This window comes from Pelobates fuscus, chromosome 4, assembly GCF_036172605.1.
Source record: "Pelobates fuscus isolate aPelFus1 chromosome 4, aPelFus1.pri, whole genome shotgun sequence".
Taxonomy (NCBI): Eukaryota; Metazoa; Chordata; class Amphibia; order Anura; family Pelobatidae; genus Pelobates; species Pelobates fuscus.
Genome location: NC_086320.1, coordinates 12,880,523 through 12,893,990, shown reverse-complemented (window position 1 = coordinate 12,893,990; position 13,468 = coordinate 12,880,523). Strand labels below are relative to the sequence as shown.

General features: G+C 45.3%; 1 protein-coding gene across 1 annotated transcript in view; it reads left to right on the top strand.

Annotated features, from left to right (window-relative positions):
* RHPN1 (rhophilin Rho GTPase binding protein 1) overlaps positions 1-13,468 on the top strand; it is a 73,334-nt gene that overhangs the window by 54,172 nt on the left and 5,694 nt on the right. The window contains exons 13-14 of the mRNA XM_063450988.1: positions 1,183-1,259; positions 6,158-6,304. Coding sequence (XP_063307058.1) covers positions 1,183-1,259; positions 6,158-6,304 — 224 coding nt within the window. The remainder of the gene's footprint in view (positions 1-1,182; positions 1,260-6,157; positions 6,305-13,468) is intronic.

Sequence of the window (13,468 nt, the reverse complement as noted above, 5' to 3'; positions counted from 1 at the left end):
AGTCCTACTACTCACTAACCTGATAACATACTGAATAGTCCTACTACTCACTAACCTGATAACATACTGAATAGTCCTGCTACTCACTAACCTGATAACATATTGAATAGTCCTGCTACTCACTAACCTGATAACATACTGAATAGACCTGCTACTCACTAACCTGATAACATACTGAATAGTCCTACTACTCACTAACCTGATAACATACTGAATAGTCCTGCTACTCACTAACCTGATAACATACTGAATAGTCCTGCTACTCACTAACCTGATAACATACTGAATAGTCCTACTACTCACTAACCTGATAACATACTGAATAGTCCTGCTACTCACTAACCTGATAACATACTGAATAGTCCCGCTACTCACTAACCTGATAACATACTGAATAGTCCTGCTACTCACTAACCTGATAACATACTGAATAGTCCTGCTACTCACTAACCTGATAACATACTGAATAGTCCTGCTACTCACTAACCTGATAACATACTGAATAGTCCTGCTACTCACTAACCTGATAACATACTGAATAGTCCTGCTACTCACTAACCTGATAACATACTGAATAGTCCTGCTACTCACTAACCTGATAACATACTGAATAGTCCTACTACTCACTAACCTGATAACATACTGAATAGTCCTACTACTCACTAACCTGATAACATACTGAATAGTCCTGCTACTCACTAACCTGATAACATACTGAATAGCCCTACTACTCACTAACCTGATAACATACTGAATAGCCCTACTACTCACTAACCTGATAACATACTGAATAGTCCTGCTACTCACTAACCTGATAACATACTGAATAGTCCTACTACTCACTAACCTGATAACATACTGAATAGTCCTACTACTCACTAACCTGATAACATACTGAATAGCCCTACTACTCACTAACCTGATAACATACTGAATAGTCCTACTACTCACTAACCTGATAACATACTGAATAGTCCTACTACTCACTAACCTGATAACATACTGAATAGTCCTACTACCTGCTACTCACTAACCTGATAACATACTGAATAGTCCTGCTACTCACTAACCTGATAACATATTGAATAGCCCTACTACCTGGGGCTTGCAATAACATTAATAAATGAAATGTACATCTTCTGCCAGAACACAGCCTTAATCCTATTTAAATCTCTCTTTCAGCAATATCAGAACAAAGGCCTGAAATAAAAATGCCAATTTTCTCCAGGGTGAAGGTGGCAGACCTTTTCCATCGCCTTGTAAGTGTAAAAGATGTCTAGCTCTCTTATATCCACATCATGTGTTGTTATACATGGTTTATGGACTCTTCTCTTGCTGTGTGTTATTAGATACTCGCCTATCTTTGTGCTGTCAATTAGTGTGAAAGGTCTGTTTTACATAAATTACAGAACAAACAAAGGAGTAGGAGCGATGCTAAACAACTGAACAAAAATAAAGAGAGAGAGGAGGCAGCATATCTAGTATAGGGGATTCCCTCTAAAACCCTAAAAGGAATTACACAAGTAAAACAGAAAACAGGTAGCGCCAAAGAAAACCAATAAAAGAAGAGATAAAAAATATCTAAAAGAACAGTGAAAAAAATTGTCTAAAAATCTGTTAAACAAATAGAGGAAAAAAAAAAAAATACAAGACACAGTCTAAAATAGGTAATAGAAAAACTTCGTCTTCAGATGTTCATAAAGTGCTTTAGGGACAGCTCCATCCAATAGCAGCATATGAAAAAGAACACAACGAGAAAAGAACCAATAGTGCAATTTTATGTAAGTTGGCATTTTTAGACCTTCTGCATTGTTTATTATATATTACCCTGCAATATTGCACTATTGGTTATTTTCTCTTTGTGTTACATAGTTACATAGCTGAAAAGAGACTTGCGTCCATCAAGTTCAGCCTTCCTCACATTTGTTTTTTTGCAGTTGATCCAAAAGAAGGCAAAAAAAACCAGTTTGAAGCACTTCCAATTTTGCAACAAACTAAGGGGAAAATTCCTTCTTGACCCCAGAATGGCAGTCAGATTTATCCTTGAATCAAGCAGCTATTACCCTACATTGAAAGATTATATCCTTGAATATTCTGGTTTTGCAAGTATGCACCTAGTTGCTGTTTGAACATCTGAATGGACTCTGATAAAACCACGTATTCAGACAGAGAATTCCACATCCTGGTTGTTCTTACAGTAAAAAAACCTTTTCTTTGTCTTAGCCAAAATCTTACTTCTTCTAGTGTAAACGCATGACCTTGTGTCCTTTGTAAAGTCGAGTTTATGAATAGATTTCCACACAATGGTTTGTATTGGCCCCGAATATGTTTGCATAATGTTATCATATCCCCTCTGAGGCTATGTTTTTCTAAACTAAATAGCTTTAAATTTGTTAACCTTTCTTCATAGCTGATAGGTTCCATTCCTTTTATTAATTTTGTAGCCGCCTCTGCAATTTTTCTAGTGCCATAATATCCTTCTTTAGAACAGGTGCCCATAATTGCACAGCATATTCAATATGTGGTCTTACCAGTGATTTATAAAAAGGCAAAATTATATTCTCATCCCAAGAATGAATGCCCTTTTTCATGCATGACAATACCTTACTGGCCTTAGTCACTGCTGATTGACATTGCACATTGTTGCATAGTTTGTTGTCTACAACAATTCCCAAGTCCTTTTCGTGTGTTGTTATCCCTAATTTGCTTCCATTAAGGGTATACGTTGCTTGTGTATTCTTTACGCCGAAGTGCATAACTTTGCATTTTTCAACAATACATTTCATCTGCCATTTGAGTGCCCAGTGCCCCAGTCTATCTAAATTCTTCTGCAGCTAATTAATAACCTGCTCACATTGTATTACTTTACAGAGTTTTGTGTCATCTGCAAACACTGAATCATGGTTTCAATGCTTTTTTCAAGATCATTTATAAACATGTTAAATAGAAGGGGTCCCAGAACAGACCCCTGAGGGACACCACTTGCCACCTCTGTCCAGCTTGAAAATGTACCATTAATGACAACTCTTTGTACTCTATTTTTACGCCAATGTTCTACCCAAGAACAAGCATTTTCATCTAGACCGATTTCTTTGAGTTTGAACACTAATCTTTTGTGTGGAACTATATTAAATGCCTAGACAAAATCCAAATAGATCACATCCACTGCAACACCCTGATCTATACTTCTACTTACTTCTTCGTAGAATGCAATCAAGTTAGTTTGACATGACCTGTGCTTCATAAAACTTAGTTCCTTAAGTACTAGTGGATGGATACTGTCAGGCCCTGGAGCTTTGTTTATATTAACTTTCTTAAGTTGCTGCAGCACCTTGTCTTGAGTTAACCAATTACAATTTGTCTTCAAGTTTTTAGCAGCAATTATTTGCACATCTATTGCCATGGGTTCTTCCTTAATATATACGGAGGAGAAATAGTTATTTAAAATTTCTGCCTTTTCCTGGTCTTCATTAACGAACACTCCCATTCCAGTTTTTAGTGTACCTACACTCATTTTTTTTTTCATTTTTTTTTTTAGAATTTATGTACTGAAAAAATGCTTTGGGGCTGGTTTTCCTCTCTTTGGCTATCATTTTTTCATTTTGAAGTTTAGTGTTCTTTTTCATATGCTGCTATTGGATGGAGCTGTCCCTAAAGCACTTTATGAACATCTGAAGACGGAGTTTTTCTATTACCTATTTTAGACTGTGTCTTGTATTTTTTATTTTTTTTCCCTCTATTTGTTTAACAGATTTTTAGACAATTTTTTTCACTGTTCTTTTAGATATTTTTTATATCTCTTATTTCATTGGTTTTCTTTGGCGCTACCTGTTTTTTGTTTTACATAAATACATGTTTCCTCTAAATCTGCCCATTGTACAGTGGTTGGAGTGATGAGCCCTCGAAAGTGTACCTCATACTGCAATGTACCCTTATGTTAACTCATAATTTGCATAATGCATAAAAAAATCTGGTGTGGCGAATGTAACCTCGCCACAGGCTCCTCCAGGAGCCTGCTTGCCATCGTCTTTCCCCAGTACTATGGGCCCTGCAAAAAGAACTGCAAAATAAATTTTAAAAGACTCCGTTCGGTTGGGTTCCCTTTGCTGTTTGGGAACCGAACAGATCCACCAACTAAAGACCTCCCGGGAGCTTGTTAAACATTATTGACACCTTGTAACGATTCTGCCAGCAGTGTTCTAAGTGTTCGTCTGGGTGGCCACTATTTGTATGCCCGAACACATGGTGGCGGCCATCTTATTTTCACGAACGCAAACAGGGTTTGGTCGTCGAGTGCATGGAACTAAAATCAGACACTCAACCTCACGAACACCGCTGAACTTCCATCCCGCCTGTGTTTGGTACTTTACATCCTGGAAGAGCTCTGTTCGGTGGAATCGTTCGTATGAATGAGGTTAAAGGGACTCTATAGTCAACATATAAAAGCTAGAAAGACAAGTCCCCCAGCCTTCCTTCTTGCTTTTATATGAACTTACATTTAATAAAAATAATTTTCGAGGTGTTTTTATATTAAAAACTTACCTCCGTTCCAGCGCCGAGCTCCCAGCCATGCCGCGCCCCCTTTTTCGTCAAAATGACGAAATCGCGGGGCCCAATAGGACGCTTCTCACAGAGAAGCGTCATCGCGATGTGGTGCGCATGCGCGGCTTCGCGCTGCACCAATCGCGTTCTTCATAGAGCGGCATTGACAGCCGCCCTATGAAGAAATTCAGCGCTTTACCGCGCATGTGCACGGAATGCGCGTTCGCGAGCTGAGCTGTCTGACTGACAGCTCAGCTCGCTTTCTAAAACTATCAATAAGGGGGGGGGGGGGCCTATTGATCCCCCACCCGCCGCACAGGGGTGGGGGCCGGGGGGGGCAGTATGTCCCCCCCTTATTGATAATTTTAGGGCCCCCACCTGCCGCACAGGGGTGGGGGCCGGGGGGGACAATAGGTCCCCCCTTATTGATAATTTTAGGGTCCCCACCCGCTGCACAGGGGTGGGGGGCAGTATGTCCCCCCCTTATTTTTAATTTTAGGGCCCCCACCCACCGCCCAGGGGTGGGGGCTGGGGGGGGGGAGGAGAGTAGGTCCCCCCCCCCCTTCAACCACTATTGTGGACAGAAAGCGTCCCTGTGGGTTTAAGCTTCAGCCCACAGCAGTGCTGACAGCCTCAGCACACAAAGCGCGTTCACAGTGCTTTGTGTGCTGATAGCCCGTCTGAAGTATTCACCCAGAATGCATCAGACGAGAGGCCTTTTTAGGGCCTCTGAACTCGGAAGTCCCTCTGGTGGCCGTCTGATTGACTGCAACAAGAGGTGTTCCAAGCTTCCAATGTAAACACTGCATTTTCTCAGAAAATACAGTGCTTACAAGAAAAAGGCTCCGGGTAGCTGTAGCACTCACCTGAACAACCTCATTAAGCTGAAGTTGTTCAGGTGACTATAGTGTCCCTTTAACAAGCTCCACGTTATACTTATGGATTATGTTCAGTATTTTGGTCGCATCCAACTCCCGAAGTTGACCGACAAAAGCACAAAACGCCCTGGAACTGTTTTAGACATAGGACCATGTGTGCGACCATTCAGATATTCCACACGGTGGCGTTTCCCCTACACTGCACGGATCTGAGTGCTATTTAGAGAACTTGGGCGCTCAGATCAGGGCTATTTGATGATATAAAACTTGTGGGGGTCCCTATCTATATTATATAAATTTGTATGTGTTTTGTAACGAAGTGTTATAACTATGTGTTCACATCATGTGTAAGATGACAGTGATATGGGAATTGTATTGATCTTTGAAATGAGCACACCACCCAACAGTCCCAGAGTTTGGCGGGACAGTCCTGATTTGAGGCTTCCAATCTGCCTTCCTGTGCTTAGTCCCAGAATTGGGACATAAAGGAAATGTGCCTAGAAAGTACAACTCGAGCACATCACTTGCACTGTGCAGAGTAAACTCATCCAATGGGCAGAGCCCTGCATAGATAGGATGCTTTCCTGAGTGCCATGCATGACAGGTTGGCAGGACATCTCATTTTTGGACAGATGTAGTCCTTGTAGCCTCTCTCTTGTGTCTCAATGTTCCTCCCTAACTATATAACCTATTTTAGTGGTCACTAACCAATTGGTCCTTCTTGTCTTGCTCTGAAGGGGCCTCTTTCAATATTCTCAGCAAAACATAAATGGCATCCTGCGCAGAAAATTCATCTAGAGAAGGGAGATGATGGCTTTGGGTTCACACTAAGAGGCGATTCGCCCGTCCTCATTGCTGGAGTGATCGTTTCAGGCTGTGCAGCTGTAAGTATAATAACTAAATTCTTCTTAAAGACAATATTACAGGACTAGCTGTCATGCGATTGATAGAACTGTAAAAGAATTGAAGGAGCCAGTTAGTGGAAGATACTATATGATGGGTAGGGCTGTGAGGGGATTGGAGGAGTGGGTTAGTGCAAGATACTATATGATGGGTAGGGCTGTGAGGGGATTGGAGGAGTGGGTTAGTGCAAGATACTATATGATGGGTAGGGCTGTGAGGGGATTGGAGGAGTGGGTTAGTGGGAGATACTATATGATGGGTAGGGCTGTGAGGGGATTGGAGGAGTGGGTTAGTGGAAGATACTATATGATGGGTAGGGCTGCAAGGGGATTGGAAGACTGGGTTAGTGGAAGATACTATATGATGGGTAGGGCTGCAAGGGGATTGGAGGACTGGGTTAGTGGAAGATACTATATGATGGGTAGGGCTGCAAGGGGATTGGAGGAGTGGGTTAGTGCAAGATACTATATGATGGGTAGGGCTGTGAGGGGATTGGAGGAGTGGGTTAGTGGGAGATACTATATGATGGGTAGGGCTGCAAGGGGATAGGAGGAGTGGGTTAGTGGAAGATACTATATGATGGGTAGGGCTGCAAGGGGATTGGAGGACTGGGTTAGTGGAAGATACTATATGATGGGTAGGGCTGCAAGGGGATTGGAGGAGTGGGTTAGTGCAAGATACTATATGATGGGTAGGGCTGTGAGGGGATTGGAGGAGTGGGTTAGTGGAAGATACTATATGATGGGTAGGGCTGCAAGGGGATTGGAGGAGTGGGTTAGTGGGAGATACTATATGATGGGTAGGGCTGCAAGGGGATTGGAGGAGTGGGTTAGTGGGAGATACTATATGATGGGTAGGGCTGAAAGGGGATTGGAGGAGTGGGTTAGTGGGAGATACTATATGATGGGTAGGGCTGCAAGGGGATTGGAGGAGTGGGTTAGTGCAAGATACTATATGATGGGTAGGGCTGTGAGGGGATTGGAGGAGTGGGTTAGTGCAAGATACTATATGATGGGTAGGGCTGCAAGGGGATTGGAGGAGTGGGTTAGTGGGAGATACTATATGATGGGTAGGGCTGTGAGGGGATTGGAGGAGTGGGTTAGTGGAAGATACTATATGATGGGTAGGGCTGCAAGGGGATTGGAGGAGTGGGTTAGTGGGAGATACCATATGATGGGTAGGGCTGCAAGGGGATTGGAGGAGTGGGTTAGTGCAAGATACTATATGATGGGTAGGGCTGCAAGGGGATTGGAGGAGTGGGTTAGTGCAAGATACTATATGATGGGTAGGGCTGCAAGGGGATTGGAGGAGTGGGTTAGTGCAAGATACTATATGATGGGTAGGGCTGTGAGGGGATTGGAGGAGTGGGTTAGTGGAAGATACTATATGATTAGTAGGGCTGTGAGGGGATTGGAGGAGTGGGTTAGTGGGAGATACTATATGACGGGTAGGACTGCAAGGGGATTGGAGGAGTGGGTTAGTGCAAGATACTATATGATGGGTAGGGCTGCAAGGGGATTGGAGGAGTGGGTTGGTGCAAGATACTATATGATGGGTAGGGCTGCAAGGGGATTGGAGGAGTGGGTTAGTGCAAGATACTATATGATGGGTAGGGCTGTGAGGGGATTGGAGGAGTGGGTTAGTGGAAGATACTATATGATTAGTAGGGCTGCAAGGGGATTGGAGGAGTGGGTTAGTGGAAGATACTATATGATGGGTAGGGCTGTGAGGGGATTGGAGGAGTGGGTTAGTGGAAGATACTATATGATGGGTAGGGCTGCAAGGGGATTGGAGGAGTGGGTTAGTGCAAGATACCATATGATTAGTAGGGCTGCAAGGGGATTGGAGGAGTGGGTTGGTGCAAGATACTATATGATGGGTAGGGCTGCAAGGGGATTGGAGGAGTGGGTTAGTGCAAGATACTATATGATGGGTAGGGCTGTGAGGGGATTGGAGGAGTGGGTTAGTGGAAGATACTATATGATTAGTAGGGCTGCAAGGGGATTGGAGGAGTGGGTTAGTGGAAGATACTATATGATGGGTAGGGCTGTGAGGGGATTGGAGGAGTGGGTTAGTGCAAGATACTATATGATGGGTAGGGCTGCAAGGGGATTGGAGGAGTGGGTTAGTGGGAGATACTATATGATGGGTAGGGCTGTGAGGGGATTGGAGGAGTGGGTTAGTGGAAGATACTATATGATGGGTAGGGCTGCAAGGGGATTGGAGGAGTGGGTTAGTGGGAGATACCATATGATGGGTAGGGCTGCAAGGGGATTGGAGGAGTGGGTTAGTGCAAGATACTATATGATGGGTAGGGCTGCAAGGGGATTGGAGGAGTGGGTTAGTGCAAGATACTATATGATGGGTAGGGCTGCAAGGGGATTGGAGGAGTGGGTTAGTGCAAGATACTATATGATGGGTAGGGCTGTGAGGGGATTGGAGGAGTGGGTTAGTGGAAGATACTATATGATTAGTAGGGCTGTGAGGGGATTGGAGGAGTGGGTTAGTGGGAGATACTATATGACGGGTAGGACTGCAAGGGGATTGGAGGAGTGGGTTAGTGCAAGATACTATATGATGGGTAGGGCTGCAAGGGGATTGGAGGAGTGGGTTGGTGCAAGATACTATATGATGGGTAGGGCTGCAAGGGGATTGGAGGAGTGGGTTAGTGCAAGATACTATATGATGGGTAGGGCTGTGAGGGGATTGGAGGAGTGGGTTAGTGGAAGATACTATATGATTAGTAGGGCTGCAAGGGGATTGGAGGAGTGGGTTAGTGGAAGATACTATATGATGGGTAGGGCTGTGAGGGGATTGGAGGAGTGGGTTAGTGGAAGATACTATATGATGGGTAGGGCTGCAAGGGGATTGGAGGAGTGGGTTAGTGCAAGATACCATATGATTAGTAGGGCTGCAAGGGGATTGGAGGAGTGGGTTAGTGCAAGATACTATATGATGGGTAGGGCTGTGAGGGGATTGGAGGAGTGGGTTAGTGGAAGATACTATATGATTAGTAGGGCTGCAAGGGGATTGGAGGAGTGGGTTGGTGCAAGATACTATATGATGGGTAGGGCTGCAAGGGGATTGGAGGAGTGGGTTAGTGCAAGATACTATATGATGGGTAGGGCTGTGAGGGGATTGGAGGAGTGGGTTAGTGGAAGATACTATATGATTAGTAGGGCTGCAAGGGGATTGGAGGAGTGGGTTAGTGGAAGATACTATATGATGGGTAGGGCTGTGAGGGGATTGGAGGAGTGGGTTAGTGGAAGATACTATATGATGGGTAGGGCTGCAAGGGGATTGGAGGAGTGGGTTAGTGCAAGATACCATATGATGGGTAGGGCTGCAAGGGGATTGGAGGAGTGGGTTAGTGCAAGATACTATATGATGGGTAGGGCTGTGAGGGGATTGGAGGAGTGGGTTAGTGGAAGATACTATATGATTAGTAGGGCTGCAAGGGGATTGGAGGAGTGGGTTAGTGGAATATACTATATGATGGGTAGGGCTGCAAGGGGATTGGAGGAGTGGGTTAGTGCAAGATACTATATGATGGGTAGGGCTGCAAGGGGATTGGAGGAGTGGGTTAGTGGAATATACTATATGATGGGTAGGGCTGTGAGGGGATTGGAGGAGTGGGTTAGTGCAAGATACTATATGATGGGTAGGGCTGCAAGGGGATTGGAGGAGTGGGTTAGTGGAATATACTATATGATGGGTAGGGCTGTGAGGGGATTGGAGGAGTGGGTTAGTGCAAGATACTATATGATTAGTAGGGCTGCAAGGGGATTGTTGGAGTGGGTTAGTGGGAGATACTATATGATGGGTAGGGCTGTGAGGGGATTGGAGGAGTGGGTTAGTGGGATATGTTATAGGATTGGTAGGGCTGTGAGGGGATTGGAGGAGTGGGTTAGTGCAAGATACTATATGATGGGTAGGGCTGCAAGGGGATTGGAGGAGTGGGTTAGTGGAATATACTATATGATGGGTAGGGCTGTGAGGGGTTTGGAGGAGTGGGTTAGTGCAAGATACTATATGATGGGTAGGGCTGCAAGGGGATTGGAGGAGTGGGTTAGTGGAATATACTATATGATGGGTAGGGCTGTGAGGGGATTGGAGGAGTGGGTTAGTGGAATATACTATGTGATTAGTAGGGCTGCAAGGGGATTGGAGGAGTGGGTTAGTGGAATATACTATATGATGGGTAGGGCTGTGAGGGGATTGGAGGAGTGGGTTAGTGGAATATACTATATGATTAGTAGGGCTGCAAGGGGATTGGAGGAGTGGGTTAGTGGAATATACTATGTGATTAGTAGGGCTGCAAGGGGATTGGAGGAGTGGGTTAGTGGAATATACTATATGATTAGTAGGGCTGCAAGGGGATTGGAGGAGTGGGTTAGTGGAAGATACTATATGATGGGTAGGGCTGTGAGGGGATTGGAGGAGTGGGTTAGTGGGAGATACTATATGATGGGGAGGGCTGCAAGGGGATTGGAGGAGTGGGTTAGTGCAAGATACTATATGATGGGGAGGGCTGCAAGGGGATTGGAGGAGTGGGTTAGTGCAAGATACTATATGATGGGTAGGGCTGTGAGGGGATTGGAGGAGTGGGTTAGTGGAAGATACTATATGATGGGTAGGGCTGTGAGGGGATTGGAGGAGTGGGTTAGTGGAAGATACTATATGATGGGTAGGGCTGTGAGGGGATTGGAGGAGTGGGTTAGTGCAAGATACTATATGATGGGTAGGGCTGCAAGGGGATTGGAGGAGTGGGTTAGTGGGAGATACTATATGATGGGTAGGGCTGCAAGGGGATTGGAGGAGTGGGTTAGTGGGAGATACTATATGATTAGTAGGGCTGTGAGGGGATTGGAGGAGTGGGTTAGTGGGAGATACTATATGATGGGGAGGGCTGCAAGGGGATTGGAGGAGTGGGTTAGTGCAAGATACTATATGATGGGGAGGGCTGCAAGGGGATTGGAGGAGTGGGTTAGTGTAAGATACTATATGATGAGTAGGGCTGTGAGGGGATTGGAGGAGTGGGTTAGTGGAAGATACTATATGATGGGTAGGGCCGTGAGGGGATTAGAGGAGTGGGTTAGTGGAAGATACTATATGATGGGTAGGGCTGTGAGGGGATTGGAGGAGTGGGTTAGTGCAAGATACTATATGATGGGTAGGGCTGCAAGGGGATTGGAGGAGTGGGTTAGTGGGAGATACTATGTGATGGGTAGGGCTGCAAGGGGATTGGAGGAGTGGGTTAGTGGGAGATACTATATGATTAGTAGGGCTGCAAGGGGATTGGAGGAGTGGGTTAGTGGAATATACTATATGATGGGTAGGGCTGCAAGGGGATTGGAGGAGTGGGTTAGTGGGAGATACTATATGATTAGTAGGGCTGCAAGGGGATTGGAGGAGTGGGTTAGTGGGAGATACTATATGATTAGTAGGGCTGCAAGGGGATTGGAGGAGTGGGTTAGTGGAAGATACTATATGATTAGTAGGGCTGCAAGGGGATTGGAGGAGTGGGTTAGTGGAAGATACTATATGATGGGTACGGCTGTGAGGGGATTGGAGGAGTGGGTTAGTTGAAGATACTATATGATTAGTAGGGCTGCAAGGGGATTGGAGGAGTGGGTTAGTGGAATATACTATATGATGGGTAGGGCTGTGAGGGGATTGGAGGAGTGGGTTAGTGGAAGATACTATATGATTAGTAGGGCTGCAAGGGGATTGGAGGAGTGGGTTAGTGGAATATACTATATGATGGGTAGGGCTGCAAGGGGATTGGAGGAGTGGGTTAGTGCAAGATACTATATGATGGGTAGGGCTGCCAGGGGATTGGAGGAGTGGGTTAGTGGAATATACTATATGATGGGTAGGGCTGTGAGGGGATTGGAGGAGTGGGTTAGTGCAAGATACTATATGATTAGTAGGGCTGCAAGGGGATTGGAGGAGTGGGTTAGTGGGAGATACTATATGATGGGTAGGGCTATGAGGGGATTGGAGGAGTGGGTTAGTGGAATATACTATATGATTAGTAGGGCTGCAAGGGGATTGGAGGAGTGGGTTAGTGCAAGATACTATATGATGGGTAGGGCTGCCAGGGGATTGGAGGAGTGGGTTAGTGGAATATACTATATGATGGGTAGGGCTGTGAGGGGATTGGAGGAGTGGGTTAGTGCAAGATACTATATGATTAGTAGGGCTGCAAGGGGATTGGAGGAGTGGGTTAGCGGGAGATACTATATGATGGGTAGGGCTGTGAGGGGATTGGAGGAGTGGTTAGTGGGATATGTTATAGGATTGGTAGGGCTGTGAGGGAATTGGAGGAGTGGGTTAGTGCAAGATACTATATGATGGGTAGGGCTGCAAGGGGATTGGAGGAGTGGGTTAGTGGAATATACTATATGATGGGTAGGGCTGTGAGGGGATTGGAGGAGTGGGTTAGTGCAAGATACTATATGATGGGTAGGGCTGCAAGGGGATTGGAGGAGTGGGTTAGTGGAATATACTATATGATGGGTAGGGCTGTGAGGGGATTGGAGGAGTGGGTTAGTGGAATATACTATGTGATTAGTAGGGCTGCAAGGGGATTGGAGGAGTGGGTTAGTGGGAGATACTATATGATGGGTAGGGCTATGAGGGGATTGGAGGAGTGGGTTAGTGGAATATACTATATGATTAGTAGGGCTGCAAGGGGATTGGAGGAGTGGGTTAGTGGAATATACTATGTGATTAGTAGGGCTGCAAGGGGATTGGAGGAGTGGGTTAGTGGAATATACTTTATGATGGGTAGGGCTGCAAGGGGATTGGAGGAGTGGGTTAGTGGAATATACTATAAGATGGGTAGGGCTGCAAGGGGATTGGAGGAGTGGGTTAGTGGAATATACTATGTGATTAGTAGGGCTGCAAGGGGATTGGAGGAGTGGGTTAGTGGAATATACTATATGATGGGTAGGGCTGTGAGGGGATTGGAGGAGTGGGTTAGTGGGAGATACTATATGATGGGGAGGGCTGCAAGGGGATTGGAGGAGTGGGTTAGTGCAAGATACTATATGATGGGGAGGGCTGCAATAGGATTGGAGGAGTGGGTTAGTGCAAGATACTATATGATGGGTAGGGCTGTGAGGGGATTGGAGGAGTGG